At 37.0% G+C, this 13,922-nt stretch overlaps 1 protein-coding gene across 1 annotated transcript in view; it reads right to left on the bottom strand.

Moving 5' to 3' along the window:
- Positions 1-13,922, bottom strand: part of mad1l1 (mitotic arrest deficient 1 like 1) — a 75,417-nt gene that overhangs the window by 40,386 nt on the left and 21,109 nt on the right. Inside the window, exons 12-13 of the mRNA XM_038276937.1 lie at positions 5,478-5,618; positions 5,135-5,191 (exon numbers count right to left, since the gene is read on the bottom strand). Coding sequence (XP_038132865.1) covers positions 5,135-5,191; positions 5,478-5,618 — 198 coding nt within the window. The remainder of the gene's footprint in view (positions 1-5,134; positions 5,192-5,477; positions 5,619-13,922) is intronic.

The raw sequence follows: 13,922 nt of genomic DNA, 5'->3' as shown, positions 1-13,922 counted from the left end.
TTGACCTTGTGAAAAGGAAATTATCCAGATTGATATTATCGTTCTTAAGTTTGATATTTATATTCTGGTTGGAAATAACATTTCGATAACTAAGAGTAAAGTTTATAAGAATTTAAATGTTCATAAAAGGAAGTTCAATTAGAAAGAACTCTGGTTAGCCAGCTCATTTAAAACATTGAAACCTTTATGACCCTTCTTCCTCACATAGGTGGAATTGAGAATCGATTAGAACCAGAATCAAGACAACAAATCAGAAGTTGGGCTGTATGACAAGATTGTTTTAGTATTTCGTGAGCACTCTATACCCATGTTATGGCCACAAATAAGTACTTTGAAGGAGTGAATTAATGTATTTTGTGCAAGTATTATATATTCTGCTGTCACAAATTAGTATTTAGTGCACACAAAGAGTTTTTCGAGGGCATCAATGAGTTGCAAGGTTTTTTGTTTTTTTTCCTCAAGAATCATGTCATTGAGTCATTTTCCATTCACCGACTCATCCCACTGTGTTCTTTGATTCCTCTTTCCGGTGCCAGACTGTTGGTGCCTTTGTCCAAACAGGTGTGGGATATAATTTAAACCACTGGCAGGTAGGGGAAGAGGGGCACAGACTAGAGGGAGAGACTAGACTATCAAAGTAAAAAAAAATTACAAACTTCCTTTTTTTTATTCTATACATTTTCTCAATTAAATATGAAGTATGAAGTATATGAACCTTGTTTGAAGAAGTTGCCATTTTGGTCAATAAAGTCAAGCTTTCACAACATCATAAAACAAAAGAAAGACAAAAAGCCAAATTCAAAAGATTACAACAGAAAGCAGCATTTAAACAAGAGAGCAACATGACTCAGGAGGATAACATCAAGGTTGAAGACAAGTGGGTAAAAAACCTATCTAGCAGACCACTGACAAAACCAGAGATGGATGTACTGAGTAAAGGCCTGAATTTTGCCATTGCTCCACAAGAAGTACCCATTGTGGAACTGATCACGACCACTGAATCGGCCATCAGGAACAACAACCTGGCTGAAACGGAGGCAGAGCAACTCAGAATGAAGGTAACAGCCACCCTGTCCAGCGCCAAACCACCTCCTTCCAACCTCACACCCCAGGAAATGAAAGCCATAACATCCCTGAGCCAGGACCAAAGCATCACCATATTACCAGCAGACAAAGGAAGATGCACCGTAGTCCTCAACACCTCAGACTACCAAGACAAAATTATCACTCTACTGAAGGACACTGATACGTATGAATCCTTGAAAAGAGATCCAACCAGCGGCTACAAAAAGAAAATAATAGACTATCTCAAACAACTTGAAAAAGACAAGGTAATTAACAGCACAGCCTATTTCAGATTATATCCAGGGGAGGAAATTCCATGCTTATATGGACTTCCAAAAATTCACAAAGAAGGGGCACCACTCAGGCCCATTGTCAGCAGCATTAACTCAGTAACATACAACATTGCTAAACAGCTTACTAATATCTTAGCTCCCTTGGTGGGGAACACACCACATCACATAGAAAACTCCAAAGACTTTGCCAACAAAGCCAAACATTTAAGGATGGCTCCAGGAGAAACCCTGGTATCGTTTGATGTTACTTCACTTTTCACATGCATACCTATAACAGAGGCAGTGGAAACAGTCAGGACACGTCTTGAACAAGATAGTGATTTAAACAACAGGACTAATTTCACTCCGGACCAGATCTGCACACTACTGGGCCTTTGTCTTTCCACAACCTATTTCAAATTCAGAGGTAATTTTTACAGACAGAAACATGGCTGCGCAATGGGATCTCCAGTATCACCAATTGTAGCAAATATTTACATGGAAGAAATGGAAAAGAGAGCTTTAGACACTTTCAATGGAATACCACCAAGCCACTGGTTTAGATACGTGGATGACACTTTCGTCAAAATCCAGCTAGAGGAAGTGGAAGCTTTCACCAAACACATCAACGCTGTTGACCGCAACATCAAATTCACCAGAGAGGATGCCAAGGACAACAAACTACCCTTTCTGGACTGCCTGGTGAGCATGGAAGGAGATGGAAGCCTAAACATTGAAGTTTATAGGAAACCTACTCACACAGACCAGTATCTTCTTTTTGACTCACACCACCCACTGGAACACAAACTCTCAGTCATCAGAACCTTACAACACCGGGCAGAACATGTCCCCACTAAAACAGATGGGAAGCAAAAAGAACAGAAACACATCAAAGATGCTCTCCGAAACTGTGGATATCCAAACTGGGCTTTTATCAAATCAGCAAGGAAATCCAAAAGACACGCAACAGAAGACAGCGATGGGAAAATTAAACGCAAAAACATCACAATCCCTTATGTTGCTGGAGTGTCTGAAAAGCTCAAGAGGATTTTCTCCAAACACAAGATCCCAGTACATTTCAAGCCAAACCAAACCCTTAAACAGAGCATCCGAAAGATAAAACCCCCAGACCAAATATGAGCGGAGTGGTATACAGGTGCTGGTCATAAAATTAGAATATCATGAAAAAGTTGATTGATTTCAGTAATTCCATTTAAAAAGTGAAACTTGTATATTATATTCATACATTACATACAAACTCATATATTTCAGATGTTTATTTTGTTTAATTTTGATGATTACAAATGACAACAAATGAAAATCTCAAATTCATCATATCAGAAAATTAGAATATTGTGAAAAGGTTCAAAATTGATGGCCCCTGGTGCCACACTCTAATCAGCTAATTAACTCAAACCACCTGCAAAAGCCTTTAAATGGTCTTTCAGTCTAGTTCTATAGGCTACACAATCATGGGGAAGACTGCTGACTTGACAGTTGTCCAAAAGACGACCATCGACACCTTGCACAAGGAGGGCAAGACACAAAAGGTCATCGCTAAAGAGGCTGGCTGTTCACAGAGCTCAGTGTCCAAGCACAAAAATAGAGAGGCGAAGGGAAGGAAAAGATGTGGTCGAAAAAAGTGTACAAGCAAGAGAGATAACCGCACCCTGGAGAGGATTGTGAAACAAAACCCATTCAAAAATGTGGGGGAGATTCACAAAGAGTGGACTGCAGCTGGAGTGAGTGCTTCAAGAACCACCACACACAGACGTATGAAAGACATGGGTTTCTGCTGTCGCATTCCTTGTGTCAAGCCACTCTTGAACCACAGACAGCGTCAGAAGCGTCTTGCCTGGGCTAAAGAGAAACAGGACTGGACTGCTGGTGAGTTGTCCAAAGTCATGTTCTCTGATGAAAGTAAATTTTGCATTTCCTTTGGAAATCAAGGTCCCAGAGTCTGGAGGAAAAGAAGAGAGGCACTTCATCCACGTTGCTTGAAGTCCAGTGTAAAGTTTCCACAGTCAGTGATGGTTTGGGGTGCCATGTCATCTGCTGGTGTTGGTCCATTGTGTTTTCTGAGGTCCAGGGTCAACGCAGCCACATACCAGGAAGTTTTAGAGCACTTCATGCTTCCTGCAGCTGACCAACTTTTTGGAGATGCAGATTTCATTTTCCAACAGGACTTGGCACCTGCACACAGTGCCAAAGCTACCAGTACCTGGTTGAAGGACCATGGTATCCCTGTTCTTAATTGGCCAGCAAACTCTCCTGACCTTAACCCCATAGAAAATCTATGGGGTATTGTGAAGAAGAAGATGCAATACACCAGACCCAACAATTCAGAAGAGCTAAAAGCCACTATTAGAGCAACCTGGGCTATCATAACACCTGAGCAGTGCCACAGACTGATCGACTCCATGCCACGCCGCATTGCTGCAGTAATACAGGCCAAAGGAGGCCCAACTAAATACTGAGTGCTGTACATGCTCATACTTTTCATGTTCATACTTTTCAGTTGGCCAACATTTCTATAAATCCTTTGTTTTTATTGGTCTTCAGTAATATTCTAATTTTCTGATATGATGAATTTGAGATTTTCATTTGTTGTCATTTGTAATCATCAAAATTAAACAAAATAAACATCTGAAATATATGAGTTTGTATGTAATGTATGAATATAATATACAAGTTTCACTTTTTAAATGGAATTACTGAAATCAATCTACTTTTTCATGATATTCTAATTTTATGACCAGCACCTGTATGCTGTTCAGTGCAGTGAGGAATGCTCTGATCTTTATATTGGAGAAACCAAACAACCTCTCCACAGACGCATGGCCCAACACAGAAGAGCGGCCACCTCTGGACAAGACTCCGCAGTACACCTACACCTTGTGGACAAAGGACATTCTTTTGAGGACCAGAATGTCCATATTCTGGATAAAGAAAATAGGTGGTTTGAGAGGGGCGTGAAGGAAGCCATCTATGTTAAGAGAGAAAAACCAACTTTAAACAGAGGTGGTGGACTGAGATTCCAGCTTCCAAAAACATACAATTCAATCATAGACATGATCCCTTCCAGATATCACCAAACCCCCCACCCCATCACAGAGGAACGAGGGACTTACCCGCTCCAGCCGGTGAACAATACCTCCTTAACGACCAACCCTTAACAATCATAGACAGGTTTCAGGTATTACAGGAGACAATCCCCCCTTAATGACAATCCCCCCTTTAACGACCGACCCCTAGAATCATAGACAGTTTCAGATATTACAGGCTAACGATGGAACTAACGACCCATTCATCGGTTTCTATTGCATGTTTCCAAGCGATACAAGGCGTTGTCTATATAAGACTCAAACTCACTGCGGATCCAGACATTTGAATTGAGAAAGCTTCCTGGAGGGGTGGCGAAACGTCTTCAAATGTTGAAAACCAAGTCCAGTGGATATTTTTTGAATTTTTACGGAATTAAATATGAAGAAAATGAATAGCAAAAATATGAATTGTTTTCTTCAAACTGCAATATTTGTGATAGCCAATAAACAATACTGAAGAGAAAAAAAATTATGCTTTGATACTAAAATTCTTTAAAAGGTGTTAACTATCAGCCCATTAACATCTGGACCTGTATCAAAACCCAAACGGCTGTCTTTGGTGTTAGGAGATGCCAATAACTTTGGTGTCAGAATTTAAGCAAGAAAAACCGAATGCTACCTTCTTAAAATGTTATCATAAGGCCTTTTTACTGAAGGACACCTAGTAAATTGTGGAGGGCACAGTATACTTACTTTCTGTAGCTTTAGTTTCAGTTCCCCTGTCTCCTCTTGTGCCTTGGTAAGCTGCGCCTGAATTGACAAAAAAGTGTTTTCTAATAGAAAAAGTGAACATTTTAAGTAATCTAAGAATAGACAGTATAAACTGAAAATACAGATGAAGATTGGGCAAGTGACAACCTGCATGCGTTCTTTGTATCAACTTTTTCTTTTTTCCATTTAATTTGTTCATTTACAAAATACAATTAATGACAAAACTGTAAAGTTCCAAAATATATTGGAAAGAATACATACGTTTAGTCTGAAAAGGTTAAATCAACTAGACATTAAAAAAAAAATCTCTAAAGCCATCACGCACCTCCATCTCTGTATTGTAAGTTTGTGTCCTCTGCATAACTTCTTCTGCTTCTCTGACTCGTTTGCTGAGTTGAGGAGAGTACTCATTTGATGCCAGTTCACTGTCATAAGATTCCAATATAGCACGCATGCCATCACGCTCCTGACAAAAAACAACAACAAATCAAACAATCATTTCTTTCTGATATTTTCTTAGCAAAAATTAACAAACACAGGCAGGGTTACAAAAACTCTGCCTAAATAAAGCAGTTTACTTTTGACAGGATTTTAACAATATTCACTTAATTTTGTTGAAAGGATAAGAAATTTTGGCTGGAGGCAGGGCAACACATAAAAAGCGGTGACGTTTATTTCCACAGTGACAGTAAACTTTGCCTTTTATAGAAGAACAGTGAATGTGTGTGTTGCTTACCTCTGCTCAGGCTTAAGGTTTGAGTGTTAAAACCACATTAAATTAAGCTGGGCAACTCAAAAATACCAACAAATGTATAAATACAATCATTAAAAAATTGCAGTTTGCTGTCAGTCTTAGAGGATTTTTACTTGTTTTCAGTTTTTCTGGGCCTGCTTATGAAAAATGCTGTAGATGACTGTAACATTAACTGATTATTTGCACGCTTGAGCGAATCCATGCTTTTTTTTTTTCTTTTTTTTTTTTGTAGTAGGAAGAAGCAGGAACTGGGGAAAACCTGCAACAGCTTTTCTCTGCCAATGGCACAAGAGGTGAAGTCTTTGCTAAGCAGCTGCTCCTCCAGTGGGTGCATGCATAAAAGGAACAGCATGATTGCCAAAGAGCCATGGGAGGTAGTGATACCTCCACTGCCTGCCACTGCACACACAGGCTGCTAAACAGCCTAAAAGAAGTAAAGCAGATGGAGAAGAGACACCTGAAGCATAACAGTGACCAAAGAAGAAGCAAATTGCATGCGAATACTGGCATGTCCTACTACAAATGGAGAGCTTTGAGGGAATAGCCTGAGACTAGATTTGGACTCAAAATTGTCTGTAGCTCTGCTTGACAGGTAACTTTTCATTATTTATCAGTCCTAAGCTTACTCACTTTCTGCTTTAGAAACATTTTATCTGTAACTGTGAAGATATGTGAAATGGTGCTCTGGAGGGTTTTACACAAGCTTGAGGCACGTGTTTAGCCTTGTGCATGTCCAAGAGAAGGAGGGTTTCTTATAGAGAAATTAAAATAAAATAAAGTTCACCAAATGTAGAATCAGGTATTGTACATTTAAGGTGATTATAGTAATAACAATTGTCTGTGTATGAACAGACCAGTACCCTCTTTTAAATGTGTCCATAGTTGTAGCATTTTTTTCAACAGTGACACATCTCAGGGAAATGTTTGATTGTCAAGTGTAAAATGCTGAGGAAAATTTCAGCTGAAAACAAGAGTTCAAAATGTCTTTTGACTGAACTTCTGCTCACGTAAGTCAAATCCTTAAAGACAAGAATATTTTGCTTTTTAAACACTTCCGAGCTTATAGCCCCTGAAATGTTTGCATTGGTGCTAATTGTGTTATGTTAAAACAAGATCATCATCAGGTACATTGACAAAAAAAAAAAAAAATCTAAACTATGCCTCATTATGCATTGGACATTGAAAGATATCACAAAAAAAACAGCAATTTGAACAAATGGTAAACTTGGTTTATGGCTTTTTTTCAAATCCTTAAAAGTTTTTAATAATAAAGCCATATCTACCCAGCTACTAAACCACAACTTCCATAAAAGACTACTCTTCCAAGTGAGCTATAGCCATTACATGTGGACCGCTGCTACTCAATCAGCAAGTCTAAATTAAATCATGTTACAATTCCCTTAATATTAATTTGTAATATTTTATTGTCTGTATTGAAGAGAATTTACTTAGATGCCTAAAACTCAGCTTTCTGATTAATTTGGGTTGTACGTCTGCTTGAGGGAACTTTAATGCCCCTTTGACCATCGACAGTCACAGCTCCACACCATCTCATTCATTTTTACAATGAATGGAACCGAATGGGGGAATCAAATGGGGATTTGATTGGTGTCTTTTTATGGAAATGTATCCGTCCATGTACAGCCTATAAAATGGCAGGCAGCCTTTGAATATAAAAATATCAATGTTAAGGAGGCAGAAAAAGAATAATATTGAAAGCAACATTGACTAGATTAAGGATAATGTTTGATAAAGAAGTTGATACGAGAAATTACGTTTCCATCTGTGTGCATAATGCAGAGTTTCTTTTGAAAGGTGTGATTCTTGCAGGTTTGTCCAATCCCAATAACATATGCCCATATTACTTTTAATGTATTAACCATAGAGTGAAAGAATCTAAGCAAGAACGCAGATCAACAAGCTATTTCTTTCAACATTCAGGGTCGTCTTGTTAAAACATGGTTGCCTTGCAGCACAAGAGTCCTATAAGTAGGTTAGCCAAAACCCAGAGAGTTTTCAAGTCTTTCTGCATCGAGTTTTCATGTTTCCCCTTGTGCATGTCTTTTATTTAAGAGCCTTTTATTGCCATTTCTATAAATGCAAGAAAAAGATCGATCTTAAACCAACTCCAGAAAGCATTATTGCATCTGAATAAGTTAAGGGCTTTACTGTATAATATTTATTTATTTCCAACGGGCTGTAACAGACCTGTGATCCTTTGCCGCATGTCTATCCCTCTCTCATGTCCCCTTTCCTGTCAGTCTGTCGAAAAAACAAGCCAATAGTGTCGTAAAAACTAAAAACATTAAAAAAAGATATACATTTAAGTTTAATACATTTTCTTTTTACTAGAGATAAATGTCTCATTTAAAGTATTTTGGGGACTATACTTTAAACCGGTAAAAAAATAAATAAATAAAAAAATACAGTGGAATTGGGATTCTAAACACTTTTATGTCGCAGTCATGTCTGTTTTGTCCTTTACTGTTTTGCTTTCTGATAGGATGGAGCACACGGAACCACCTTAAGAGAATTTGCTGCATTCAGCATCTTTTGTTAGAGCCGTCATTCGAGGCACCTTGAAACATTTCTACTATCTTTGGGTAAACTGATCACTTTACATTGTATTAAAAAAAACACAAAAAAACGAGAGAACATTTAAAACTAAACGGAAGGCAAACCAGATGCTTCAAACTTTAGGAGACCAGAGAAAAGGTACCCGTTCTCTCAGGAGATTAGAAATATTATAGACTAGCATGTTCAAGATAAAGACTACAGGATAATCTCCAAGCAGCTTGATGTACATGTGACTACAGTTGCAAACATGAAATATCTGTTATTCAGATATTTAAGATTAAAGGGACTGTAGCCAACCTACATAGATGTAGTCCCATGAGAAAAATTTATTTAAAAAAAATCAAAGACACAGATAAAACAAATGGTAACAAAAGATCCCAGAAGAGTATTTCTAAAGGGATTAAAGATACACTTCAAGCTGAAGGAAGTTTATCTTTGTGGTGTCAAATCCCACCATCCATCATTGTTTGAGCTAAAGTGGACTTAATGGGAGACAAGAGGACACAACAGTTGGAAAAAATGATTATCATAAAAAAAAGAAATGGAGTGAAATTAACCAAACTACATGCTGACAAGCCACAAAACTTCTAAGAAAAAGCCCTATGGACAGATGAGACAAATTGTATATTTTTGCCAGGTACTTTAGCTTTATGTTAACAAATGGAGAAAAAATGAAGAGCAATGTCCCTACAGTAAAACATAGAAAAGGCTCCATTGTGCTCTGCAGCTGCTTGGCTTCATCTGGCTCAAATCTCTGCAGGGAACAACAAAACCTCAAGGCTACCAAGGGATTCAAGAGAGATATGTGATGCCCAGCACCAGCCACTCGTCATTGGTCTTGCAACAGGGTTGAGCTTAAACACACAGCGAAAAACCCCTTCTGAAGTGGCCTTCTATGAGCTCGTGACTTAAATCCTATTGAGCATCATTTGGGAGGAGTTAGAAACATGCTGTCTGGAAAAGGCATCCTTCCAACCTCAGACAAAGGTGCAGTTTGCTAATGGCAGGTTCATACACCTTTATCATGGTCAATTTCTCTTTTTTTATTAATAACTGTGGCTCTACGCTCTTGCAGGAGGAGTGAATACTTCTTTTCAAGACTCAAAACAAGCTGTTGGGTTTCCTTAGAGGGGAAAATCCTTGCCAATCTGACTGGAGGATTTGATTGTATTGACTTTGAAAAGTGCCTTGAGATGACAAAGTGAATAGGGGATATATAAATAAAAGCAAATTGATGTTAGGATATTTCCACCCTGCATGATTTTCAGCAGACATTTGTCAAAACCCTATTAGAAAAATGCAAAACAGCTCGTCAACACCTATAAAATGGGACGCAATGCTTGAAATCAATAAAACTTTTAATCTTTGTTGAGAAGTCTTAATAATTTTGAATATGCCATATTCTAATAGATTAAAAATATTAAATTGTTCCAACTGCTTATACATTCTTAAATTTTTTTAAGAATACCCATTTCCTTAATATACGTCTAGAACAGATAATTTTAGCTGCAACTTTTTTTGATCACGATACCATACCATGGGATGAAAAGTGGTAAATTGCAGTTTTGAAGCGGAGTTGACCGGATTCATTGTCTCCCTGCTAAATACGCACTTCTGGTGCAGTGAATACAAACTCTGGTGGGAATCATTCGTTTGGACTGACACCTTATCAGAATCACCCGATGCTGCCATATCTAAAGCAGCGCTTCTTTATCACGTTAACCTAGTATGTAGCTAGTAGTTAGCATAAATAAAACAAAAATGGGGTAGCCAGTGACTGTGTGACTTGTATTTCACTTGCCATGGATTATATTTTATATTTTCCAGCCACTGTTTATAAAAATGACATCCTACATGGTGGATCGACCATTTGTCCACTTGTAGGCTACATCGTCATGACAGAAGACTGTTAAGACGCGAACGTGAAAGCTTGCACCAGATGCAGACAACGTGGTTAGCATTGTTTTCTTTTTTACTCTCTCTTTAAAAAGTGGTTTATTATGGAGATTTCTACTTGTTGGGAAATATTTATGATTACAACATAAAACATTTACAAGCATTTTAAAAAAATCAAAGCATTACATTTCAAGCACTGAGGAGTGGGCCAATATGCCTGCTGAAAGGCGCTGAAGTCTCATTTACGGTCACAGGAATCACTTGATTGCAGTGATTGCCTCAAAAGGTTAACTTGTGTAAAAAAAATATTGAATGGATAATGTGTAATATTATCCAGTAACATATATTACTTTTTTTTTTTACCGATTGAAATCGATAATTGCATTTACGTGTTACTATTGGTGCATTATTACCTCTACTAATAATCAGATGAATTTTCATAAGCAAAGGATTTTATATTAGTTTATACACAAGGCATGGTTTGCAAAGCGCCATGACATTCGGCCATCTAATATAAAAGTACTAATGTGTGCAATAGCAACGCACCTTGCTGGCATTTCAGTGTGATTGAGAGGTGGCAGATCATTTGGAGCCTCTAACCCAACATCTGAAAGTCTGCACTACAGCAGCACAATAAAGGACCATGCTAATGTAGCGACAGCACAAGAAATAGTTTCAACATTCCCAAGTAAGTCAACTGTATTGACTAAATTAGTGTTAAGCCAACTTTTTCCACTTTGTTTAATCAGACAGTGGTGCTTGTTACCATAGAACACATAATGTATGCTAATCTTCTTGGTACAGAATTTAGGTTGACGTGGGTTTCAAAGACGCAGAGATTTTGCCACAGTAAATGCCAGCTTGAAAGACTTACATCTGCGTTGTCAAGGCTTTTTGATACATGGCGGATACAATTGCTGCAACAGATGTTTGAGGCAGTGACAGGCTAGAATTTAAAGTTCGTTTGCAGGAAATACCCCATTTTCCCACCAGATGTGAGTAATTCTTACACAATATCCCTTTAAATTAAAGGTATAATTTTTGTTGAGGCTCGTTTTAGCAGTTTATCTTGTAAAACACATTTATATTACCTTTATTAGATTTTGGTTATTTCTGTGACCATTGTGTTTTTTGTATTTTTTTATTGAACAAGGGGCTCTAACAATTGTGTGTGTGTGTGTGTAAAGTAAAACAACTTTGTGGTAGATTTGGAGTTTTTTTTTTTTTTTTTTGCATGTTTTAAGGGTATCAGGACTTTTGAAATAAAAAACGAGAAAAGAAAAATGTTCTCCTTCATATTTGCATGACACAAAATACTAAAAAGAAGAATATCCCAGATGTATCAGTTGCAGCTGATAATGATTTCTAAAGACATGACTGAAGTTCACCCGTTTCTTTTTAATGAAACCATGAGAAAATAACAGAACAAAACTGTACTCAGAGAGACAAGGGCAGATGGAGAGAGTCCAATTCAAGTTAGTCAAGTTTCTCTTTAACCTTATAAAGTGAAGTCCCTTCAGAATTACATCCCAATGAAAGTAAAGAACCCTAGCAGTGTTGTTAAACATTAGTGAGTTTGGCACATCTAAGCACAGAAACACAAGAGTCACCTTTATATCTGGTAAGAGAGGTGAAAGGATTTCATTCAAAGAAAACAACTTCTATTCAAAAAAATACACAAGGAATAGTAAGACAAAGGACTTTCATTAAAGTCTAAAACAAAAGTGCTCCTGTCAACATCTGTTGCTGATTTTCTTTACATTCTTAGTTATTTGTCCCTTCACCCAAACAATGATATTCAATAATATAGATAATTTCAAACAGTCCATTCCAGCCACATCATAGCCAAATAGCAGGTCTAAATTAAGCACTTGTTGGGAATTATAAAATGCATTTTTCTTTTTTCTGGAACAGTCTGAGCAACGATATTTGAAGAAAAATTAAAGTTTAACCGTCTGCATCATTAACGTAAAATAAATTTTGATTTGCATCTGACTTGGAATGTGTTCAGGATGAAGGACTTCCATACTGGTGAAAGACAACAGAATTGACAAAGACTCCTGGATAGGTGTTGAAATGTCCCAAAAATGTTTTTTTTTTTTTTTTTTTTATCGCATTTCAGATGCAAGTCTACTTGTCCCTTTGACTAAACCATAGTCAGACCTGTTGGCTATTTGTGAAGCAGGAAAAAAAGTACCAGAGTTCTAAACACCCTGTATGAATGAAAAAAAAAAAAGTGAAAGAATTAATAAAAAGGTTCATTTTTCGGTTAGTACAGTTCTTACAACAGTCATTTTGTCACTTAGGACCAAACGCCACAGCACCTGGTGAGGATCATGTGTCCATGACCACCTATTGAAATCCAGAAGTTGCAGAAAATTTTATAAAGCTTTCATGGTGGAGACTAAGGTACACTGGTTATTAGTAGCTCTTTCCTTTTCTTCTTTATGGTTTGCATGTACAAGTAATAGCAAACGATAGTACTGGAAATTAAGCTGAAAAATAACATTCTGATGCGCTGGAGATGAAATAGAAATATCTGCCCGATTCAGGAGAAGGCTCAGATTAATACTTCTTAACATGCAACGCACCGTGAGATACTCATTCAGAGGAGATACAGGCAAAGTTACATAATATCACATTGTTGTACCATAGTAATTATTTTTATTTTTTCAGACAGCAACTAGTGTGCATCACATTTTGTCTGGAGGCAAACCAAGACTGTCTATTTCTAGTTTGATGCACATTAAAGTTCGATTATGCTTTCATGCTGAACCAAACGGAACCCAAAGCTGCAGGTGTAAAAAAAAAACAAAAAAAAAACAAAGTTAATAAGCAAGTTTTTCCTAATGGTGCCATTGTTACTTTTTCAAGCAAGTTAAGAGTATGACCTGATGTCCTAGTTAATCTCTCAAAGTACACAAAGTGTTACTTTAATTCTACTTAATATTTAAAAGTTGGTCTGAATTGCACTTTTTTAAAATTAAAGAAATTCAAGATTTCAAAATTGAAGACTATGGTTAAATATTCTACATTATGAGTTTAGAGCTTCCTCGATATGAAAAATAATGACTGGTATAAGTTTTTCATGGCAAAACATAATTCTAATTCAATTAAAATAAATGACTATTTAAAAACTTGGCAAACTTTAGATGCTTTTTATGCTTCAGTTTAAACAATATGGATGCAAATAATGTTTGTGTTTATTAAAGCAAAGCTTTCATTGGAAAGAAAATTCATTTGGAACCAGCAAAAATTTTAAATTGTGAATCACTACCATAGCCAATTAGGTAAATTCAGATTCAAACAAAACATAAATTAGACAGACCAACTAACCCCTAAGATGGAAACATTGTCTGCTTTGTGTTTTAACAACAATTTAAAGCAGCATTTAACCAGACATAAGTTTTTTAAAAACCTTTATCAGTCGATCTAACTATCTAGCCCCAAATCACACTGCAAAGACTCAGCACAGTGTGTAAGATGAAAAAGTAAAATAATCAGTAGGAACATAAGTAGGCAAAAGAAATATGTCTGGAGGTA

The sequence above is a fragment of the Cyprinodon tularosa genome, unplaced genomic scaffold (assembly GCF_016077235.1).
Source record: "Cyprinodon tularosa strain WSP-4 unplaced genomic scaffold, ASM1607723v1 ctg1009, whole genome shotgun sequence".
Lineage (NCBI taxonomy): Eukaryota > Metazoa > Chordata > Actinopteri > Cyprinodontiformes > Cyprinodontidae > Cyprinodon > Cyprinodon tularosa.
Note: the sequence above shows the minus strand (reverse complement) of the source record. Positions and strands in the feature narration are given on the sequence as shown.